The 25,380-nt window shown below is 37.4% G+C and overlaps 2 protein-coding genes across 8 annotated transcripts; both read left to right on the plus strand.

Annotated features, from left to right (window-relative positions):
• LOC104419846 lies at positions 1–22,945 on the plus strand. Of its 7 annotated transcripts, none has more exons than XM_039302030.1 (10): positions 14,879–15,178; positions 15,803–17,506; positions 17,649–17,931; positions 18,450–18,722; positions 18,817–20,169; positions 20,426–20,706; positions 21,177–21,305; positions 21,395–21,670; positions 21,995–22,420; positions 22,544–22,945. In XM_039302030.1, exons 5-10 carry the CDS (start codon positions 19,962–19,964, stop codon positions 22,835–22,837), a joined length of 1,614 nt encoding a protein of 537 aa, XP_039157964.1. In that variant the 5' UTR covers positions 14,879–15,178; positions 15,803–17,506; positions 17,649–17,931; positions 18,450–18,722; positions 18,817–19,961; the 3' UTR covers positions 22,838–22,945. The 7 variants fall into 7 exon arrangements, with proteins under 7 accessions (XP_039157969.1, XP_039157970.1, XP_039157964.1 ...); XM_039302037.1 differs by having other exon boundaries at positions 21,995–22,408; XM_039302033.1 differs by having other exon boundaries at positions 15,972–17,506.
• LOC104430476 (NAC domain-containing protein 62-like) lies at positions 11,072–12,403 on the plus strand. The gene is made up of 3 exons (XM_039302633.1): positions 11,072–11,479; positions 11,649–11,873; positions 12,134–12,403. The coding sequence occupies exons 1-3, from the start codon at positions 11,072–11,074 to the stop codon at positions 12,401–12,403; spliced, it is 903 nt and encodes a 300-aa protein (XP_039158567.1).
• Positions 22,946–25,380: the final 2,435 nt, after the last annotated feature.

Genomic DNA, 25,380 nt, shown 5'->3' on the forward strand with positions numbered 1-25,380 from the left:
ATCTGAAGCAAGTTAGTATTGCTCTGTTCAAATTTCCTTCTCTTTCCCTTTGAGTTAGCGTTTTAGTTCGTTTTATATTTTGAGATGGAAAGCACAGACATTTCATTAGTTGATCTGCCGGTGGGATGCAGATTTAGACCAACAGAGGAGGAACTTGTCAATCATTACTTGAAGTTGAAAATACTTGGCGACAAAAAGGTCGAGAAGATAATTCCTGAGGTTGATGTCCATCAATTGCCACCTTGGGATTTACCCAGCAAGATAAATGGTAAGACACCGTCAAAACTGTTCAGTTCATCCTTTCAAAAATGTGATAAGTTCATGGTTGGTCAATGCTATTCCCTTTTGGGATTCTGTGTCTGTTGGTTTGCTTCTGTATTTTGAAGATTTTCCGCTGTGGAATTGTGCAGAATTATCAAGTATAAACTCAGATGGTGATGGATGGTTCTTCTTTTGCCGTTTGCAAAATAAATACCTCAAAGTAAAAGGACTAGAAGGACAAATGATCATGGCTCTTGGAAGCCAACCGGAGAAAATCGCAAAATTAGGACACAAGACAAAAAGAACATTTTAGGTTTGAAGAAAATTTTGGTTTTCAAAAAACATCAAAGTCCCAAAAATGCCCAGACAAGATGGGTACTTCATGAATATCACATAAATGCTGATCTTATGGACAACACCCTTAATGACCAGGTACTCAATCTTCTTGCTATGAATGATTAACGTTGATAACGAATGTTCTCCATTTCATGAGCTTTCATTTAAGAGGCCTCATTTTATTTTCTTGCCTGACTTAAGTTCCAGGAGTTGAGACTGAGCATCTTACTTTTAGTTGCTCTGACTTGTGCTTGTTTGCCTTGAGATGAACTAAACTCTTAGTTAAACTTCTATTCACTGAATTTCAACTATCACAATCTTAGCAAGTAAAAATCCCTGACCTTTTTTTTTTTCTTGTTTTTCTTCTTTTTCTTGGGCCAAATCTTGCTGTTGCTGTAGCACGAAGCTGATCAAGAAGTCTCTTTATTAAAGGAGTCTTATGAATTGAATGGAGTGTTACCAAAATTTTTATATTGACTGATATTTAATTCTTTGAGGTCCTTTTTTCTTTTTCTTTTGGGATTATATCACAAATTACTTTCAGAGGTCAGTGATTAGACTTGAACAAATTGTTAACTTGTCTTGTCTTTCTATATCAGAGTGACTTTGTTCTGTACCACTTGAAGCAAAACCTTGATAACCAGGGTAAGACAAATTCAAAGACCAAGAAGACCAAAAAAAGTGTTACCGTTATACCTCAAGAAAGCAACAGAAGTAGCTGTCGTGCACCCGATGAAGTCAACGAAACAAGTTTCTCTATTATGCCTCAAGAAGGCAGCAGAAGTATGTGTAACACACCCAATGAAGTCAACAACACAAGTTGCACCAACCCACTGGTAACTGCCAAAAGCATAGTACCTCGAGAGATTCCAAAGGTTATAAGAAACCCTAAAATGGTGCCCGTTAAAGATCATTATGGCATGTTAAGAAACTAATGTTTCATTTTGTTTTTGTTGTGACAATAGGAATCTTCAAAAGAAGATATACAGCAACCACCGACGCCAATTCTCTCACCAGACTGCAACTCATCAGGGTGTGATTTCTCCATAACTCCACAGCCATCCACAGAGACCGGGGAGCAATTGACTAATGATCCGTCATATCAGGATTTGGAGTCTTATTTTGCTGATGATAGACATCTTGAAGATATATTTGGGATGTTGAACTCGCATGGCTAGTTCTACCACGACCACTCTTAAGAAAGCGTTACATAAGCTTTTTTCAGCTAGGTAACTGGTTGGATGCACACTCTTCAAGTGGTGATAAAGAGTGTGCCCATGCTGTGTCGCCGGAAAAAAATATTTTCCTTTCAAATACGTCCACTGATGTACATTATTTGCTTTATGAGTCCTTTTTACGAGCTGTATACTGAGTTATTTGTTATAGCAGTATGTGAAATGCCTAACACTGAATTTGCCAAAAAATATACACACAGTTGTTTGGCTTTCTTCCCGTTGGTTGTTTCACATGAACAATGTCTGTATAAACGAGGTGTATGGATTTAGTATTGGATTCATGCCCATTCAGTTGACTGTTGTTGTGATGGGATTGGATTCATCCCTTCCAATTTTTTTACCCTCTCGCGCTGTTTTGAGTCTGACAAAAATAACAGGATGGAAAAGGTAAAGCGAGTAGCGTTACCACCCAATTATGAAACGTTGACAGTTGCAAGAGTGGCCTCGGACCTGGAAAAATAAAAAATGGCTTCGTGCAGTCCAAGCATTAACATATGCAGAAAACGAGAAGAAATAGTAGTTTAGTTAGCATCATCGCCCGCGGTGTCCGCGATAGTTAAAGCTTTCTCCCTCACCGAGGGGGCAGGAGTTCGATCCCGCGTTCTCATTGCGCGACTCAGCTGCGGCTGGATTTATAGTGATGGCGGCCTAGTTCGCCCCGGTTTCTCAGATTAAAAAAAAACAAAAAAGAAAGTAGCTCAGTCAGTCAGATGCAATCAGGCAATTGCTAAAAGGAAATTCAATTCTGGCCCCTCGAACGCTTGCACGAAGACAAAGCTGTCAATCTCAGCTATCTTGTCAAAATTCCTCTATTTTTCACTTTACAAAAAAGTTCTCTTCTGAAGCAAGGGAAGGACTGCATAAAGACACTGTTCAGTCAGGAGTTCAAGTCAATGCTTTTTGGTATAGCTTCTGGAAACACCATCTTTAACAGGGGTGAGCAGCGGTCTAGGGTTGACCCTGGACCAACCTCGGACCGGCCCAACCCTGCTAGTCCTGGTCCGGTTCCCAAGGGGATTGGGTCGGTCTTTGGTCCTGAAATTCCAGGACCAACACCGTGCGGGTTGGTCCTCGGTCCTAAGAGTTTTGGGTCGGTCCAACCCCGGACCAACCCCGTATATTATATTATATTATATTATATTATTTATAATTCTCTTATATATTCAAACCTAAGTAAAATGTCTGTTATATTATATTATATTGAAATGTTCTATCAATAGTACTAATAGTAATTTCAATTTAAAACTTTTGTTGAGCATTAATTAAGTATCGTTTGTTTTGTTTTCAAGTGTTTAGAAGTTCAAGTGAATTAACAAGATGTGAAGTTATATATTCATGGTTTATATTAAGTATTTTGAACTTTTTATGGTTTAATTGTATTTTACTAATGAATTTCAGCTGCACTTTGCTTTTCAATTTGTGTCAAATGGTAGAAGTTTTTGAAGAGTAGAGTAGTACTGCAGTTGCTACGGTGATTTACTAGTCAAGTGGTGTGAAGCTCATTTTTTGGTTGAGTGGACTCTACATGATCAAATGCAGGAAAACGCTTTTGCATATGATGTTCTGAATATTAAAGATAGATGATTACAAGAACTTTTCATCTTGTTCCATATCTTGATGAGCGGTTAGCAAGTACGAAATTTCTATTATTGTGTCATCTTAAATTTGCTAAATATGTATTGGTATTTATAGTTTAGTTGCACAATGTTGCATTATTGATGGATGTGTAATTTGAATTTGTAAGTTTGCTTTTTTAGGGAGTATAAAAAATAAGACGAAAAAAATTATCGATCGGTCCCGGGTTGACCCTGGAACCGGACCGAACCCATTGGGTCGGTCCGGTCCTTGGTCCCATGCTCAATAGGTCGGTCCTCGGTCCTAAAAAATTGAGGACCGACACCGTACGGAGTTGGTCCTAGGGTTAGGGGTGGCCCGGACCAACCCGGACCATGCTCACCCCTAATCTTTAAAGCTCAAAACATATTTTTTAAAAAGTCACTCTGCTTCTGGAGATTTGCGCTTTGCTACCTTATAAACAAACGAGATGAGTTCCTTACCAAAAAAAAAACAAACGAGATGAGTTTTACCCAAAAAAATAAAATAAACAAACAAACAAACGAGATGAGTTCATTAATGCTTCAGCCTCCGTTGAAGCCGGATCATTGTCATCGTTATCATTACTAATATGGCGATCTAATTAGTGCCATATATGTCATTATTGGAAAAACAACTTATGTGTATATTGACTAGAATAATATATTAAAGAAACAATTTGCTTCAAGATTTCATATTATAATTATCTAAAAAGCTTTAAAAGTATTATACGACAGATAATTCAATTCTATTTTTTTTTTAATTTTTTAATTTTATATATTTATTCATAATATATTGATGATTTATCAATTTAATTTTATTCAATAATTTGTCAATATAATTATTTGGGTTAATTTTAACTGAAAATTAATAATGTGACAATCTAGTTAGTGCCGATCGTCCTACGTGTTATGCCCAACGATGATGTAAATGGTTTTCCACAATTTTTTATAAAATTTTCTCGATATTTTTCATTTTTTCCCTATAATCTCAATTTCTTTTCCATTGCTTTTTGGCAAATTCCATCCACGTTACAGCTAATAGCATCTAAGAACTCGTTGATAGCTTCACCCTTTTCAATCCTATTTACCATATATTTTAGCCTCTCAAATTGATTCTTGTTTGTGATATGGATGTCAGATGGAGCCCCTATGTCAACGAGATACCATTTTGGCTCTCATCAATTTGCACTACGCAATTGGTTATAAATAACATTTGAGACATGCTTTCTAGTAACAGGTTGTTTCTCTATTACTGATGTTGCTCATGTATATATGTGCAGATGCTGGCTTACGTGGTACGCCGGAGAACAAAAAAGACAAGACGCCTATGATGGTTCACGCTCCAACAATCAACCTGAAGGCTATTTAAGCAGCCCTTATACATGCAATAGCAACGCATTAGACCCCTCCGGGAATCAAGAAGTGGACTTTGCCGAGCTTCCGCAACACCCCCAAGGTGAGAGACGTTTTATTTTGTAGTACTTATTTAGGATTGTATTTAGTCCCAAGTCCTATAGAGCATATCAAAGTCACACACACTCATTGGTTTTCTACGGCCAAATTACTCATGAGTGCACCATCACATACACGACATCTATGAAACCATTCTCATTTCATACTTTCAAGATTATTTCAGTGACATGAAAACAAAAATACTTAAGATGGGTCGTTTGATATAATATACATGTTTTGAATGCATATGTCACTGAAAGAGTTAGTGATTTCGCTCCCTCCATTGGACACATCGGATGACTCTGTATCAAAGTACATCAGCTCTCCAACTTATCAATAACGGGCAGGAGCAGAGGAAGGATTGTCGCTCTTAGACTTCGTTTTGGGCTGGGACAATGCTCGAGGACTTCTCTACTAGAAAGTATGACAATGGCCGGTCACGATTTGGAAGGAGTGTGTGTGCAAATGTGTGGGTTTTTACTTGTGATGTATTTAGTGTTGTGAGTGTGGCTTCTGTAGTGACGTGAAACCTATGTAGTTTCATAGGTTGATTTCAGGTTGTGTTTTCTGCTAATTGAGGTGTAATATTTATATAAATGTCGTTATGTTATTCAGGCATTTCCCTAACTTTTATCCTCATCGATGATGGTCCCAAATTGGTGGACATGAAGTTGGACTGTCAAATGATTGATTTAATAGGCAGAACGATTAACAAGTGCTGTGGAATCTGGAAGCGGGGAGTGGGACAGGTCGGATCAATCAGAAAAAGCCAAGAAAGAAAGAAAGAAAGAAAGTGAAATCTTTTGACTTTGGTAGGACAGAAAATTAACTTTTCTCCAAGCCTTCCAAAGAAGGCCTTGAAACTTGCACAGCAAGTGTGAATATTTTCCAAGACTTCCCAAGCAAGGCCTTCGAAACTTCCTCAACAAGCCTGGATATTATATCCATGGTAAGCCTATCGAGGTATTAAAATTTCCCACAATTATAAATGGCGACGACTGTATTAGGGCATCGTGTGAAGATTGGGCAATTTTATGCGTCATGCTGGTACGATCTATGATAATCACTTATTATGTCGGTCAACATTTGATTTCTTTTCCTATATTTTTTTAGCTATTTAAAAATATAATTAGTTAATGAAAAAACAAAGAAAATATCAATTGTAATAAATTTTTCCTACATCATGCTTTTTCATAGGCAGTCAACAAGTAGGGATAATTATGCAAAATATATACGTATATATAAAAGACAATAAATAAGACTCAAACTTAAACAAATATATCTCATAAAAAAATTACAATCTAATCTGAAATGCCCAGAACATCATGCGCGACACATATTCTTTACGAATATAACTTGTAATCATATTTAGCATGTGAAAGTGCAATTAAAATTTTTATAACATCCCTTACAAAAAAATCGCACAAGTTTACTTAATATATTTATGTTTTCTTGTATTAACACCACTAGTTACCGACACATATAATACATTACAAATGTTCTAGGAATGGTCGGGTCACCTAAAACCATCATGCCACTCCTCCACCAAAAATTTGCCTATTTGAAATTCAAGTTATTCTCTATGGATTGACCACCAAAAACTTGTGGTGTGGAGGGTGATCCATCCTACAAAATTGAAAATAAGGGGTGAGACGAAGCCTATTAATGAAATTTCTAAATCTAAGATAGGAGATTATCTTACCACTCAACTCGGTACCAATAAACAACGTGATTTCGAGACAATACAAAATAATCATGTATGCCAAATGCATAAGCAATAGCTCTCTCTTTACTTCATTAACAACATTGCATAAAATTATTCAGTCAAATGCAAGCAGATGGTGTAACATATTATGATGCACGATTACCACTACTTAGTTCGTTCATAGACATGTGTGAACATATGCACATAAACAATCATGATACTCATTATTGGCATTTCCTTTCATCCCGACTCCTAGGGCATCTCAATTTCGAAATATCCCGACACATAGGACATCTTGAGTCCCAAGGCATCTCAAATACTCCTTGGGACATCTTAACTTCGAGACAACATTGCCACTAATATGTGAGCAATAGAACACTTTCCATATTTCATCATACAATAACAGTGTACATGATAACTTCATAATCATATGATCACCCTTGTATCAACAATAAAATAAACACTCATTTCAACAATCAACATCTAGTACACAACATCTTTCAAGGATATCATTAGCTTACCTTTTTAATTATCACATAATAATGACATGCTTACTCGCTTTCATTTCTCATGCAAGGAATAATGACATTTTGAAAATCAACAAATGGGGCATGCTCAGCAAGTGTGTATATTCGGCAAGTGGTTATACTTGGCAAATGGATATAAGCAATAAGTGGTTATACTCAACGAGTGGATATAAGAGGTAAGTGGTTATACTCAGTAGGTGGATACAAATAGTAAGCAATTATACTCAATAGGTGGATATAAATAGTAAATGGTTAGATCCAATAGGTAGATATAGTTAAGCAACAACATAACCACTTAACAGATTCATTTAACTTAAGACATTACGACTTCTCTCACCTATGTGCCCTGAACACATATACCATAATTTAGCCTTCCAAATAGATGCATTCAACGTCTTTGTGATAAAATCCACGACTATCTCACGTTAAAGCTTGTATAGGCCATTGTGCCTGATTCCTCTCATTATCATTAGAGCATCTGAACAACTTTCAAAACTCCACCTTTTAAAGTATACGAACATTCAGTCGAATTCAAGGCACTCAAGGAAATTAGATTCTTCTTCAACTCTAGGACGTGCCTCACTCCAGTCAACGTCCACACAATACCATCATGTATTTTGATTGTAACATTGCCAATACCCATAATGTCGCATTTAGCATTAATCCTTAATTGCACTTTATTACTATCCACGCATTGATAAATAGTAAACCAGTTCTTGTTTGGTGTCATGTGAAATGAATAACCATAATCCATAATACATATGTTAAATCAAGAATTCTTGGTGACAAACAAGACACAGTTAGCACTATTTGAATTATAGTCAATTATAGCTACAAAGTCATCAATAGATTTAACTCTTATTCCTTTATCCTTCTCATTCTTCAACTTAAGAAAATCTTTGTTAGGATGCCTCATCTTATTACAACTCTAACTGACAACACTGCTAGTCCTAAACTAATTATATTTGTTCAAATTCACATTAACATGAGTGCTAGTTCTCCCTCTACCTCTAGTTCTTTTCTACGATGTCCTCACTTAGAACCAAATTGCAAGCCTCATCAAAGTCAAGCTTCTTAACCTAGAAAAATTGCTAACAACAATAATAGTAGTATTCCAACTAGTGGAAAATGAGGATCATTGTATCAAAGGGTGTACCTCATCTTCAAAATCAATCTCAATCAAACACATCAAGTAGACCTTGTTGATAAATACAACATTACGAGTCAATGTCAGTCAAGTAACATTCAATGCCTATTTATCTAGTAATTCCCAATTAGCTTATTCCATTAAATCTAGTTTTCCCTAAACATGGGTACATGGAAGTTCTCACATAAAGGTAATCATCAACATACATCTTCCAAAAATAAAATCAGTTCCATCAAATACACCGATTTTCACTTTTCTTTCTTTTATTACCAGCAATTTGCTTCAACTCAATCAATTTAGGCCTAGATACCAATTTCTACGGAAACAAGTAATCAAATAATAAAATAAATAAAATAAGAAAATAAATCATACACTAGTTTTACCTAGTTCAGTCAGAGTGACCTAAGTCTACAAAAAGAGCAGCACGGAATTCCTCTATAGATAAAATGATACAATGGATATTACAACTACACTTGAGTCACTTAAACACTCAAATATTTTGCAACCCCCATTTCCTAGCTGAATAATACTATTAAATTGTTTTAGAGGGTAATTCACAAGAAATGACCTATTTGATACCTTTCATGAAGAATATCCTCTTCTTATACACCAAAACAAGAAACCTACTCAAATTAGATAACCACTTAAATAGGAAACCTACTTGAATTAGGAACTTGACACATATTTTCAACAATGAACAACTAAGGCATAATGCAGAAAAGTACCACTCTCTATAGAGATGTGAATTTGATTGAATTCAATCGAAAAACCCACAACATCTCCAATTAAAGCTTTTCTAATTACAAGATTCTCAAAAAACTTGAGAGAAAGACCGCGTCATAAAATGTTTTCAAATATCTATTCATACTTGTAACTCTTTAAAAAAAAAATTAATATAGTAGTTAAATTATTAAATCAATGACATGCGCACATATAAAGTTATATTCAGTATAAGTCCTAAAACATGCAATTCTATGAGAATTCGAAGGGGAAATGGATAAAGAGAAACATGACAAATGAAATTTTTCTTAGCAATATAAATAAATATATAAATCGTCCACGTTGTAGCAATCATATATGTGCTGCCATCAAACGTAGAACTTAGTTTCTGTCTGAGGAATCTCATATTAACACGAATTGTTAAAAAATCCTACACCTATCATTGGCCAACAAGTGAGGGCTGCAACCCTCTCACCTGCCAAAAATCCAATTAAGGAAAAATAAAAAATAAAAAGAAGAAAAAATGATAAAGGAAAAAATGAAAAAATTCGTAAATTTTAATAACAAAATTGTAATGGACAGTTGGTGCTAGCTAAACCGTCAAATTAGCAATTTCTAACTAAAATTGGTTGGAAGAACTGTATTGGCAAATTATTAAAAAAAATTTAGACTAAATTAGTAAATTGTAAAAATGTTAGGACAAAACTAGTAAAATCAAAAGATTTAAGATTGAATTAACTGCAGTCCAATATGTTTAGGGTTTTTTGGACAATTATCCCATTAATATGAAGTCTCGAAGCAAATCATTTCTCCAATATAGTACCCGGGACAGTGGACTGGACGTGCAAGTTGTTTTTCCATGAATAACACAAAGAAAATTTGATTTTGCTATATTGTTCTTGAAACATTATATTAATTGAAATGAGATGATAATTTTTTTTTCTAATTATTATAAAGGAACATGTCTAATTATTGTTAAGAGAAGTGAGAAGTAAGAAAGGGCCGAAAGGATGTGACTCTACCATAGAATTCCATTCTACCAAACTTTATTATTATTAATAAATATATGTATTAGAAAATCGTAAACAATATAGTAAACGAAAAGGAGTTTTTTTTTTTTTTTTTTAAACGAAAAGGAGTTAACAATGAAGTATGTGGAGGGAAATATCTAACTGAAAGCACCATCGCGTGTGGGTCCGGGAAGAAAGTGCAAACCTTTGGGAATAAGGCTTAGAGTTTTAAGAAGAAAGTCCAAATGGTTTTTGTTATTTATAATTTCCTTATGAGGACACGAATGGTCTAGTCTCCATCACTAAAGTGTGCAACATTGTTATTTCCCAACAAATTTAATGAAACAAGATGAAACTCAGACCGTAGGATAAGATTCCTGGCTTGATGGAACAAGAGCTTTCATATAATTCCAGAAACTTCTACATACCAAACCATAAAATCAAACATATGTTCACGTATGTATGTTATGATGTCCTAACTTCATTGCTGTTCCAATTGGATCAATCCCCACTCTATGGTTTCGCAAAACTTTGTGATTCTATTGCAGTGGACATCAATACTTACTAATATTGATTATACTTCAATAATTAGAGAAAAATCACAAAATCTTGCAGTAAGAAATGCATCTTATCTAATTGAAAATTGCTCCACTAATGCAAAATACATAACCCTAGTTGTGATTTAGAAATTGAAAGAAAGATTCATGCATGCCAAGAGACAGAAGGCTGCTTAGACTTTGGCACGTCGTATGAACATTCTTGATCATGCATGGGGTTCGGCACTCAACTTCATAAGGTATTCTGAAAAATATTCAAACATAGGACAAGGGGTCCAGTCATCATGAACAGTGTGGTTTTGCACTTCTCAAGCAAGCGAGACAACTCAATTGGAAGGAAGGCGAACATAAAAAGAGAAAGAGATAGCATACAAAGCAATATCAGTCAATGAGTCAATGCACGATTCCACCCCATAAAGTACGCGCACTTGGCCAATGTTAATCCAATCGCTCTTCAAACCCACACTCAAAATCTGTCCTTCGGTCTTGTTCTTAATCTCTCTGCTCGCACGATTTGGGTATCCAAATGGAAGACACGATCTCAGAAGTCATGAGCTTACTCCCTCCAGGATTCAGATTCCATGCCTCTGATGAGGAGCTTCTGCTTCGTTACTTGAAGCCCAAGATTCTTGGACAACCTGATGAACCCTACTACAACATAATCCCAGAGATCGACGCATGCAAGTTCGAACCTTGGGAGTTGCTGCACATTTTCGGTCACATGTTCAACAGTAAGGAACTGTTTTTCTATTGCTGTGTGAAACGCAAGTACTTGAAGAGCAAGCGCGCCAACCGCACGACAGTAGCTGGTTACTGGAAAGTGACCAGCAAGGAACGCCGCATCATGAGTGAGGACACCAACCAGCTGATAGGAATCAAGAAGACATTGGTGTTCTACGAAGGGCGCCTGCCTGAAGGCAAAAGGACCAACTGGGTCATGCACGAGTAACACCTAAATTCCAAGCTTTTGGGCGATAATCATGAAGAAGGCGAGGTAACATTTTGGCTCTCATTCATTTGCACAACACAATCGGTTATAAATAACATTTGAAACATGCTTTAACGGGTTGATTCTCTATTGCTAATGTTGCTCATGCACGCAGATGCTACCTTATGTGGCAAGTCGGATCAAGAAAAAGAAAGACAAGAATCTGATGATGGGTCACGCTCCAACAATCAGCCCTGAGGGTTATTCAAGTAGTCTTTACACATGCACTAGCAATGTATTAGGCCCCGCTGTGAATCAAGAAGGGGACTTGCCGAGCTTATGCAACACCCCCAACAATGAAGTTGCGGATAACCAAGGAGCTGCTGATGCTCAACCCCAGGTGAGAGACACATGTTTTATGTTGTAGGTCTTGATTAGAATCGAATTTAGTGGCAAGTCCTATAGAGCATTACGAAGTCACAGAAAGTCATTGGTTATCTATGGCCATAATACTTTTGATTGCATTATCAATAAGCAACATCTGTGGGCCTATGTTCGTTTCATACTTCAAGATTGTTTCTGTAATAAAAAAGGAAATATACTTTTTTTGGTAGGATGGGAAATATACTTAAGATGGATTGTTTTATATAATTTATGCAGATATCACCGGGAGAGTTTGTGGATATGCTAACTCCGTTTCAGCCACTGGATGACTATCCATCACACCATGACAACGCTCCAGCCTATCAGTCACAGGCAGGTGCAGAGGAAAGATGGTTGTCCTCTCTAAATTTCTCAGTTAACCACGATAGGGATGAGTTTGTCTATGGACCCATAGACAATTTAGTGAATGAGGGCTTCTCTGCTACAGCATTTGACAATAATTGGAGCAATGTCTACGGACCTCTTTGCTACGACGTTTGCCAATGATCGATCATGATTTGGAAGAAGTGTGTGCAACTGTGTGGGTTTTTACTTGTGATGTATTTAGTATTGTGAGTGTGGCCTTTGGAGTGAAGGAAACATAAGTAGTTTAATAATTTGTGCTTGTCAAGTTTGAGAGACGTGCTTCTTCTTGTATTTCAGGTCGTGTTTTCCGCTAATTAAGATGTAGTACTTCAATAAATGTTGTTATGTTATTCAGGGTATCTCCCTAAATTTTATCCTCATGGACGGTGATCCCAAATTGGTAGACTGGAAGTTGGACTGTCAAATGATTGATGTAATTGGCAGAACGATTAATGAATGCTGTGGAATCTGGCTAGAAATGGGAATTCTACAGATTGCATCAATCAGAAAAAAGGCCAAAAAAGAAAGAACTAAAACTCTATTGGCTTTGGCAGTATAGAATCTAACTTTTTCCAAGACTTCCAAAGGAAGACCTTGAAACTTGCCAAACAAGTGCTAATTTTTTAACTTCCGAAAAAGAAAGAACTAAAACTCTATTGGCTTTGGCAGCATAGAATCTAACTTTTTCCAAGACTTCCAAAGGAAGGCCTTGAAACTTGCTAAACAAGTGCAAATATTTCATCTTTTGGCTTTCGTAGGACAGAATCAAACTCCAAGACTTCCAAAGGAAGGCCATCAACTTCCTCAGAAAGTGTGAATATCTTCCTTAAGGTTTAGAATTTAGGATTTAGAATAGAATCTAATTCCAAGACTACTAAAGAAAGGCTCTAAATACTTGTTGAACAAGTGAGAATATTTTGATACGTTGCAAGTCCAACAATGTGTTGGAGCAACAAATTCGCAGACATGACCACAAAATGGGTATCGCCAGACAAGAGCTCCCTAAAGCATAACGTGGATGCATCGTGGACTGAAGAACAAAGGACGGAATCGTTTGCCGAGATCTGCAGGGATGAAAACAGAGTCCTCGGAGACGGCTTTGCAGAGAAAATCGACGCCGACTCAGCCATGAAAATGGAGGCTTTAGCCCTCCGTGTGGCTCTATCGAAATTGGTGGAGGCAAGAGAGAGAAAGTGCCCTTCCACACTTCAATCTGACAGCAAATCTGTGGTAGAGAGCTTAATGGGCTTAGCACCGAGCCCATGGATGGTAAAACCAATTTTAGAGAACTACAAAGTATTGTTGGCCACCTTAAGAGAGTCACAGTATCTTATGTGCCTAGAGAAGCCAACAAGCCCGCCGACTGGATAGCAAAAGCTCATTAGGACAACTACCTTCCTCACAATTGGATTTTATATTCTCCTCACCCACTATGGGTGTTAATATGTAATGATTCCAAACTTAGTTGCGTCTCAGTAATAAATTAGTGATGAAAACTATCATTCGACCGAAAAGAAAAAAAAAAAAAGAAAAGGGGTCCAACTATGTGTTGAAATTGTCGATCGTTAAAGATAGCCATGGCCGTGCTTGGGGAGCCTATGAAGGCCCAGCTCTTTCATGTGTCATGTCAAGCACGGTTGTGACATAATTGTTCTTACCGGCCCACATAACAGATCGAGCATAACATGCCCAGGCTAGGTTTTTAATAAATTAAAGACAAAATAAATAAAATCTCATATAATCATTTTTACAGATGGTCCCAAATATGGATAATTGTGCAAAAGTTTAAAACGCCCTACATAAGATTCAAATTTAGACGGATACATCTCATAAAAAGATTACAACCTAACTTTTACCAAAAAAAAAGATTACAACCTAACAATTGAATGCTTACCATAACATATTTACCCTAAAACTTTTTTATATAATACTAGAAATCCTAAACTTATACATGTATGACATATTTACCCTTTATCAAAAGTTCTATCATTGAGAACAATGAAAAATCTACCCATATGGATGCAAAAACGCAAACGATATTAATATAGTGTCCATGTGCCTTAAATGAAAACGACATTATTTTAATTGAAAAATCATTTAATGAAAACTTAATGAAAGATAAATATGATAATATAAATTTAAGGTATTTTATGTCACCATTTTTTTTATGATAAATATGTCACAACGGACATAGTTGGGAGTTTTTGATATATCACGGTAGACATGGTTTGAGATTTTTTATGACATTTTCTCTTTCTCTAAAGAGTGACTCAATAGACACTTCACTGAATTTAGGGGAAAAAAAAGGTTCTTCTCCATTTTTTCATTTTATATGTAATTCCCACATATGCTCTACTTTTAAAGATTTCTATAAACGCATGCAATACAAAATAATAATAGATGTATGAGATCAAATTAAATATTATGTTGACATCATCGTGGAGTTATTCAATTTAATAGAACTTTCTCCTATCTATTCCGAATCGAATTATGCAAATTTCTTATTAAAAATATTAATTCGAGGATTACTATTAAAAAAGAATGGTACTACCTACACCTTGTTAATCACGTTGCCCATTATTGTTTTCCGAAAAAAAAAAAAAAAAAAAGCTGCTGTATAAATCTCTGGGGAGGCAATGTGGAGAAGAAGAACAGTGGGAGAATGCGCGTCGAAAGCAGCCCGCAAGATCAAAGATTTCATCTTTTTGCTCGCATCTGTTTCGTGTTCGAGATTCGTGACGACCCAATATGATCCCTGAATCACTCGTCAATCTTACTTGGGATTTTGTTCATGTCGACGCCGTTTCTTCTCGAAATCACAAGTAATGATTGACGAGTCCTTCATGGGTCGTATTCTCCCAAGATCCAAAAACGGTTCTTTCTTTGCCTGCGTCTCGGTGGGAGTTGCAGCTGCAGGTAAAAGTCGACTTCGATCTTTCCTCGTTCTGGGCTTGTGCAGTTTCCGCATTCGCGTGGAGTGGGTGTCCGGATCTCTGCTTCTCTAGGGGGTTTCTGTTTCGTGTTCTTGTGGGGTGCCTCCGGGGCTGAATTGGATCTAACTTGCACATTGCTATATGTTCCGAAAATCTAAACAAGATTGCAAATTTTACATGGGTTTGGAAATGCTGCCTTTTTTCATCGTTGGACCTCTTGATTTGTTTTAGAGAAAAGAGACACTGTAAAAGTATGTTGGGCTTTTGATAGTCTTGAACTTCACTTGAGATAGCCGCGGCTGATCTGGAGTTCCTATGCAACAATTCCTTTAGATGCAACTGTTGCTGGATGGCTCTTGATGACTGAATTTTTTTCCCCTTTTAAAAATGGTTTCAACTCTTCGCGCCTTTATGTTCGGAAATTACGATATTGAGCACGATCCCACTAGGTTGTGATTGTCTCTTCTCTTCCCACTCCGCCTTCCCTCTCCCTCTTACGTATTTGGGAGGCAAATGAATTGTTGTTGCTTTAAATCCTTCTTGGAAAATTGACATGCTGAGTTGTTTACCATCAGAGATTAATGCCTGCTCTATGGTGAATCTTCAGGTTTATTGCCTTGTCTATTTGCATAAAGTGAACATTGAAATGAAGGGGAAAAAGATTGGATGGGCGATGTATTAATTCACCATGAAGGCGATTCAGGAATCTCTCAACACTTAAGCGCAAGACTTTTATAGTTTTAGCTCTCATGTAATTATTTGTCCCTTGATTGCAGCATTCTTTTAAAGATATCTCCCCACGTGTAGCAACCAGCCAGCCTCCTCCTTTTATTTCACAAGATGGCTTTTCTGGAAAAGGTTAGCATGACAATGACTTTGGTGATGAAATATTCATCACGTAGGAACACTTTTTTAAACATCCAAGCCATCAGAAGTTTGAACTGAAGATGATTGGTTTGAATGCGGCTTCTTCACAGTTTGCACTCTTTCTGTGGACGCGATCCTATTTCAGCTGTCAAGTTTAATGGAGCATGCTGGTTTTAATTATCTTTATGCTATGAAGTAACTCGTGGCTTTAGCAAATAAAAGAAAATTGTCGAGACGATGTTTGATTATTCTCAAGTGATGGCAAACTTTAGAAGATAAGAAAGTACAACTTATTGAATGTAGGATTATGCCTAGTTTGTTTTGTGGCTTTGTCTCTGTTCTTGTTTGAAAATTACGCTAATCTGTATCAGGGTGCTTATGTGTTGATTTGTAGGAGTGTTGTGTCACGGGCATATATATTTTAGTCCCGAAACCTAGTGAGCTCATACTATGCAGACAATTCAAAAGAATAATAACTGAGCACGGATAATGAGCAATTTTGATTACTTCAGTCCTGAAAAGTTTACTAGAACTCCTAAAAGATAAATACTCTCCTTACGGGAAGTTTAGCTGCAACTAACGCATGAGGGAGCTCAAGACGACTTGCTTTTAGCTGTAGACCTTGAGGGAATGACTTTTGACTCGGTAGTTTCATGGTAGGGTCCGAAAAGAAGTAAACTTTTCAATGAAGTTTCGAAACTTGGAGAATAAGTCTGCAATTTTTCGGTTGGGGACAGTTCTTTTAGAAGTAAAATTTCCAAAGAAGTTTTGAAACTTGGAGAAAAAGTCGGAAATTTTTCAGTTTAGAACAGTTTTTTTTTTCTCCTTTCGGCAATCCCCAATGTCTTGACTATAATATTTTTGCCTGTATGCAAATGCTTTCGAGGCTTGTGATGGACTTTTATGCTTCTTTTTCTTTTTCTTTTTTACTAAGCCATGGACATTTTATTTGTTAATATGAGTCAAAACGAAGTGGAAAAAAATTAAGAGTTTTCTGCTCCCTTCCTCTGCCTTTTACCCCAATAGTCCTTGTTGATCTTAAGCGGAGGTTAAGATGTGGGATCCACCAAACAGTCGAACAACTTCATTGTAAGGTTAGACCCAGTGGAAAGCAGGGGTTTTAGCTCATAACATCTCTATTATAAATAAGCATGGATGTAACTCCGACATGAAGTAATCTGAAGCAAGTTAGTATTGCTCTGTTCAAATTTCCTTCTCTTTCCCTTATAGTTAGCATTTTAGCTAGTTTAACATTTTGAGATGGAAAGCACGGAAATTCCATTAGTTGATCTGCCAGTGGGAGTCCGATTCAGACCAACAGAGGAGGAACTTGTCAATCATTACTTGAAGTTGAAAATACTCAGTGACAAAAAGGTCAAGCAGATAATTCCTGAGGTTGATGTCCATCCATTGCCACCTTGAGTTTTACCCAGCAAGATTAATGGTAAGACACCATCGAAACTGTCCTTTTCATCCTTTAAAAAACGTGATAAGTTCATGGTTGGTCAATGTTATTCCCTTTTGGGATTATGTGTCTGTTGGTTTGCTTCTGTATTTTGAAGATTTTCCGCTGTGGAATTGTGCAGAATTATCAAGTATAAACTCAGATGATGATGGATGGTTCTTCTTCTGCCATCTGCAAGATAGATACCCTTAAAGTAAATGAACTAAAAGGACAAATGATCATGGCTCTTGGAAGCCAACCGGCGAAACTCGTGAAATCAGGACACAAGACAAAAAGAACATTTTAGGTTTGAAGAAAATTTTGGTTTTCAAAAACGTCAAAGTCCCAAAAATGCCCAGACAAAATGGGTACTTCATGAATATCACATATATGCTGATCTTATGGACAACGCCCTTAATAACCAGGTACTCGATCTTCTTGCTATGAACGATTAACCTTGATAAACAAATGTTCTTTATTCCATGAGCTTTCATTCAAGAGGCCTTCTTATTTTATTTTGTTGTCTGACTTAATTTTCTATAGTTGAGACTAAGCATCTTACTTTTAGTTGCTCTGACTTGTGCTTGTTTGCCCTGAGATGAACTAAACTCTTAAACTTTTATTGATTGGATTCCAACTAACACAATCTTAGCAAGTAAAAATCCCTGACCTTTTTCTTTTCCTCTTTTTTCTTCTTTTTTTTTGGCCAAATCTTGCTGTTGCTATAGCACCTTTCTCTCTATTTTGAAGCTGATCAAGGAGTCTCTTCCTGAAAGGAGTCTTATGAGTTGAATGGAGTGTTAAAGAAGTTGTTATATTGACTGATATTTAATTCTTTGAGGTCGTTTCTTCTTTTTCTCTTGGTATTAAATCACAAATTACTTTCATAGATTAGTGATTAGACTCGAACAAATTGTTAACTTGTCTTGTCTTTCTATATCAGGGTGACTTCGTTCTGTACCACTTGAAGCAAAACCTTGATAACCGGGGTAAGAAAAATTCAAAGACCAAGAAGGCCAAAAAAGATGTCTCCATTATGCCTCTAGAAGGCAGCAGAAGTAGCTGTCACACACCCAATGAAGTCAACCAAACAATTTTCTTTATTATGCCTCAGGAAGGCAGCAGAAGTATCTGTACACACCTGATGAAGTCAATAACACAAGTTGCACCAGCGCATTGGTAACTGCCAAAAGCATAGCACTTGGCGTTTCCAAAGGTCAGACGAAACCTTAAAATGGTGCCTGTTAAAGATCATTCTGGCACGTTAAAAAACTAATGTTTTATTTTTTTTTTTTTTTTTGTGACAATAGGAATCTTTAAAAGAAAATGTACAGCAACTACCAGCGCCAATTCTCTCAGCAGACTGCAACTCATTGGGATTTGATTTCTCTGCAACTCCATGGCCCTCCTCAGCGACCGGGGAGCAATTAACTAATGATCCATTATATCGGGATTTGGAGTCTTATTTTGCTGATAACGAACACCTTGGAGAGATATTTGGGATGTTGAACTCGTATGGCTAGTTCTAGCACAACCACTCTTCCGAAGGAAACATTACATAAGTTTTTTTTTTTTCGGCTAGGTAATTGGTGTGCATCCACTGGCTTGGATGCACACTCTTCAAGTGTTGATAAAGAGGGCACGTTGGATGCACGCTCTTCAAGTGCTGATAAAGAGTGTGCCCATGCTGTGTCACCGGAAAGAATATTTTCCTTGTGGAAAACGATGTACATGGATCAAGTGTTCATTGATGTACACTACTTGCTTAATGAGTTTTTCTTATACGCTGTGTAACGAGTTATTTGTTATAGCAGTATGTGCCATTGCTAATCCCGAATTTGCCAACAAATAGTTGTTCGGCTTTCTCCCAGCTGGTTGTTTCCCGCACACGTTCTTTGTATAAACGAGGTGTATGGATTTAGTATTGGGTTCACGCCCATTCGACGGACTGTTGTTTTGATTGGATTTGATTCTTTGTACAAAAATAACAGGATGGAGAAAGAAAAGTTAGTGGCGTTACCAACCAATCATGAAATATTAACAGTTGCAAGAACGGTCTTGGATCTGAAAAAGGAAATATGACTTCTTGTGGTCCGAGTATAACAGATACAAATAACAAGAATGAGAAGTTCGGTTAATTACATGTATTCAAGCCATTGCAAAATGGAAATTCAAGGCTAGCCACTCGACAGCTTCCACGAAGGCAAAGTTGTCGATCTCAGCTATCTTGTCAACGTTACTGTATCTTTCAGGTTACAAAAAGTTCCCTTCTGAAGCAAGGGAAGGACTGCATAAAGACACTGGTCCGTGGGGGTCAAGTCAATGCTTTTGGTGGAGCATCTGGAAACAGTATCTACAAAGCTCAAACTAGTGTTTTAGAGATCACTCTGCTTCAGATTCAGCTACTAAAGTCACTAAAAATTGAGTTTGAGAGTGAAGTTGTCGAGACTCAAAAATGCCCTGCCTCATTCCTGTTGATGTTTTCTATGAACATATAGATTGTTTTCTGCCTGTAGGATACAGGTTTCGCCCCACCGATGAGGAACTCATCAATCATTTCTTGAGACGACACGTCCTTGGATATAGAGATGACCCCTGCATTATTCCAGAGACCCCTTTTGTGCATAAATTCGATCCTTGGCATTTACCCCGCCTATTTAGAGGTAAACGTGACATTCTCTTCAAGTTACTCTGTTGTTTGAGGGTGATGAAATATTGGTGTTTATAGCATGGTGACTAAACTAGGTTTGAAGGTCAAGATCGCTTCGTTTTCTGACTTTGAAATGGCTCGTGTACTACTGTCTCGTGCAATGGGAAAAAGAAATGATCATTCAAAGACAATTTGATGGCTTTTCCTAGTTGGCATTAATTTTCAACACTGCTCTGGCCTTAAGCTCACTGACCTCCGTGTATCTGTAGAACGCTCAATTGTGAGGTCGAAGGAGGCAGAGTGGTGGTTCTTGTCTCGTCTTTTGTTCAAGACTCAAAAGAATAGTAAGTACGACCGACAAACTCCGTCCGGTCATTGGAAAACAACCGGTCAAGAGAAGAAGATCAATGCCAAAAGTACTAATAGGTTGATTGGGACCATGAGGAATTTAGTTTTTATAGAAAACGAGGGTTCAAGCGCCAAAGAGACAGTATGGGTAATGCATGAGTATTGCCTACATGACAATTATGGAGCCAACTTTCTTGACCAGGTACCCAATATTACATAATTCTCTTTTGAACTGAAAGTTGAACAGTGAAATGCTCATGATGCTCACTTCCATGAGTTATGATGGAACTTCATAAAATCAGGTACCAAGCTTGTGATGTTTAAATGGTGGGATTGTGCGGGAAAGGGCCTTTTAGTTGAGATTATTGTTTGCTTAGGTTGCATCTGGACCCTGGTGCACCTGTTAATATTTTATGCCCCGCCAGCTTTTGTATTTGAAAAGATGGGAAGACTTGGCACTTAGATGATTGCTTTGAAGCTAGAATTGATCATTGTTCAGTTACCATTGCTGGCTGTTTTCTATTTGTTTTGATTTTTCACATTCTCTTTCCACTTTTGTCCACCTTCCAGTTCACAAATTCGCCTATGTGTACTGGGATGTCTGTCGCTTTCGTGGCATGTGATTTCTGTAATTCAGCAAAATTTCCTATTTTCTCTTGGAATGTTTAGCAGAAATTTGTGCTTTGCCGCCTTATAAACAAAAGAGATGAGTTCATCGATGATTCAACCTCTGTTGAAGCTGGATCAATATCATTGTTAATGAACTTAGGCAATGACAAAGCATGGAGTAACATTCCAGAGGTCAGCACTAATATGCCTTGTGGTCTGCTTTCAGTGTGAAAGCTCATCAGGTGGAGCTGATAACCAATGTTTACTTCGTTGATAAACAGAACATTATCGAAGCCACGATGGATCAACTTGCAGAGGCCTTATGCCCACCAATGAACCTGAACCTCTCCTCTAATCCACATCTCGTTGACATGGGGGCTCCTTCTCATGTCCATATTGCAAATGACAATTTGGATCAATCTGACCAGCAAGGAGATGTGGTCGATGGGATTGAGACGGATGGATCTATTGATGATATCTTGGATGCTATTGACTGGAACATGGATGAAATTTGCCAACAGCGTAGTGGAACAGAACCTGAGACAGATAATGGACAGGTAACTTTCTTTTGGGTCTTTTTGGGAAATGTTAATATGGATCTTAGATAATGTGGATTGGACAGTTAGTATCTTCTGAATTACTCTGATAGCATTCTCGACATGCACTGTAGCATCATGTTGGACTGTATGTGCCTATGTGGAGTGTATCAATGGGAGTTTATCGGTTTCTTTTCCTGCAGGAAATGTACTTTCCTCTCTGGTTAATTGGATAATTGGATTTCCAACCAAAAAAAGAAAAAAATCGGATCGTTGAATAGTAAGGTGACAAGAACTCCGGTATTCAATTTGATATTAACTTCTGTATCACCATTGTCCTACCAGGGGTGGGGGCTGCCTGCAGACAGACCGATTGAGCAAGGGGAGCATGCTGACAGGCTGAGACAACCTACCATCAGACTTGTGGACGATAGGCCTAGGGAAGAAACAAGTATTCATGCTCAAGACAATTCACAGGAACAAAATATTGATCATATTTTCATGATTCAACCAATTGAAGAATATCCTGAGATCAACTGCTTGACACATGCTCCTGTACCCACCCGAGCTTCTAGAGGTCGAGACAGAGTCCAACTACATAATGGGCATGGACTGGCATCCAAGGCCAAGGTGACTGGATTAGTCGAAAATTATGGGGAGATCAACTGCTTAGCATGTGAGCCAGTAACAATCCAAGCTTCTAGAGGTCGAGACAGAGTCCATCTACAAAATAAACCATCTGTTAGACTAGTATCCAAGGTGAAGGACAAGGTGAGATTTGCTTATCTGTGCGTGTCTTGATTTGCGCTTTTCCTTGATATGCTTCACGCCTCATTTTTGTTTCTTGTTCTTTATCAAGGATCTCACCTGAAGAGATAAACATTCTATTTGCAGGAAAGCAAAGGTGAAAAGGACAAAGCTGCTGCTAACATTTCCAAGAATGTCTTCTCTATGAGAGAGCTTAAAGCATGCTTGGAACAGACTCAAGAAATCGAACAAAGTAGCAAATCAAAATCATCTGTTTTCCCAGCGAGCAGTGCAAAAAGTCCTATTATGGCGCCTGATAAGTGCTCGCAGGGTTCTGTTTCAAGTGCAAATTCAAACCGAACCAAACATTTCAAATCAAAATCCTTCCAAACTGAAGCCAAGCCAAACCGGAAAGTAAAACCCTCAAGCAAAACCAGATAGTTGGTTTCAACTTCAACTGGTTTGTTGCTGAGTTTGTGACTTTGATGGATGTTTGCTAATTAATGCAGTCTCTCTTTTTTATTTATGATAATCAGGTTCATGTCTGAATTCAATAGCGAGCACTTCATATCAGGTGAATTGGTCGGTGCATGTTTGCTAATGGAATCTAACACTTTTTTCACTGTATGGACGAGTGTGTTGAGATACAACAAGAATGAAAAATCTGACATGGCTGTTATTGTGCTGCAAAAGAAAACGTATGTCATTGCTGATTCATATGCCAGAATCCGTCAGTTTTCTAACTTGGCTAATAGTTGTACCCCTTTCAGGGAACTGTTTTGAGTTAATATTTGCCTGTTAATTCTTGCCCTCAACTTGCTGATGGTAAACTTGTGAATTTTTCACCCATGATAGGCCAGATCAGAGATGATACTACAAAAGAGCTAAGCAACGCAGAATTGCTATCTTATTTTGGATTTAAGCATTACCTCCTCAAAATATTTGCAATCTAGTGTGAAGAAACCATGAACTCAGTTTATCGGTGATTTAGAAGTTTCGAGAAATGCACCTATTAATTGAGCTCATTAAATGTGGCAGTCCATGTCTGAAAGCTGATGTGCAAAAAGAATGCTAGAAATAATTTACTTCAAGTACTGGGTACTAATAAGAGCAAATATTAGCTGCTAAGTAGGCTGGTTCAAAGAAATACATAATGAAATTCATAAACAAATAGAGTGACTGCTCGCTCGCATGTTTCAAGGTTCAAACAATCAATGAAATAAAGGAGCATGGTTGAACATGGGATGATAGTCTGACTAACTTATGAAGGACCATAGAAAAAAAAAGATTGCCGTGGGAACTGGTGTAAGGAAAAATAACAATGCTAGTCTAAGTCAAGAACGGACTAAATGCAATATTAATAAATCAAGTGTTGCAATGTGATGCATTGGAAAGAGTCACATATACATTCAACATCAGATGAAAACTTATCCTATCGTTACATGCAGATTTTCGTAAATTAGTCGCGATATGTCCTCCGAAACCTGATAAACAATTGTAGTCGAGTACGCTCTCGTGCAATATTTTCTAAAAGGGAAAGAGAGGGGTAGTTCAGCTGGCCCCTCAAAGCCCACACGCAGCTCAAACGCGTCTTCATCATTCACGGCTTGGACTTCATTTGAGTTTAATGAGTTCAGCACTTTTTTTGCTTACTTTTCATTGATTCACTTGTACAGTTGCAATCTGCATAAAAAAAAAAAAAAACCTTCACACAGGAATTGACATGTGAAAGAGAGAATTGCTTATTTCCTAACAGTGGAGAACACCAAAGCCCTTATAATATGTTTCGAGTTCTCATGATGATGAACATGCTGTAAAGCCTTAACTGTAGAGCCATCATTCAAGGTTTAAAACCCATATCTCTACTCACTCACATCCCTTCAATTTGGGCTTTTTCCCATGATAATGGCAAGTGATGGGTCGGGTGTTTAGCATACTCTTAACCTTAATGGTCCTCGCATTAATCTCGGCACACTGACAAATCACATATTGGGTCTCTTTGGGACGAAGAGACTTAGCAACCCTGTATTTTTTTAATTCCCCATTCAGTAGCATCATCGCATAAACTGGTGAAACAAGATCTAGCATAGATGGTTGACGACTTCAATTGCAATAAAATAAAATAAAAAAGCTAAAGAAAGCCAGACCCATTTTATGCTCCAAGAAGGTAGCAGAAGTATCTGCAACACCCCCAATGAAGTCAACACAAGTTGCTCCAATGCATAAGTAACTGCCAAAAGCACAGTACCTGAAAAGATTCTGAAGGTCGAGGAAGCATCAAAATGGTGCCTGTTAAAGATCATTATATCATGTTTAGGGAACTGATATCATTCTGGTTTTTTTTTTTTTTTTTCTGTGACAATAAGAATCTTTGCCAGTTCTCTCACCAGAATGCAGCTCATCAGAATGTGATTTCTCTGCAACTCCACAGCCACCCGCAGCGACCGGGGAGCTATTGACTCATGATTCGTCATCTCGGGATTTCGAGTCTTGTTTTGCCGATTATGAATAAGTGTAAGAGATATTAGGGATTTTGAACTCGTACACCTAGCTCTAGCTTGACCACTCTTCCGATTAAAGCATTATATAAGCCTTTTTATCGGCTAGGTAATTGGTGTGCATCTCCTGGCTTGGATGCAGCTGATCAAGATTGTGCCCATGCTGCGTTGCCGGAATAAAAAACATTTTCCTTGTGGAAAACTCTGTACATGGATCAAATGATGTATCATATGCGTTCATTGATGTACACCAATTGCTTGATGAGTCTTTTTCCCTTTATAAGCTGCATAATGAGTTACTTGTTGTAGCAGTAAGTGAAATTTCTTATGTCAAATTAGCTAGAAATGTACGAATAGTCCTTTGTAGGATTACTGCCAATTATTTTAAAAGTTTAAGTTTTATTTGAAGACATGATTTAATATTTAAATATTATATTATTCACTCTCACGCTTGATTTGATTTTTTTACCTACTATTAAGCATGAA

This window comes from Eucalyptus grandis, chromosome 9 (genome assembly GCF_016545825.1).
Source record: "Eucalyptus grandis isolate ANBG69807.140 chromosome 9, ASM1654582v1, whole genome shotgun sequence".
NCBI lineage: Eukaryota > Viridiplantae > Streptophyta > Magnoliopsida > Myrtales > Myrtaceae > Eucalyptus > Eucalyptus grandis.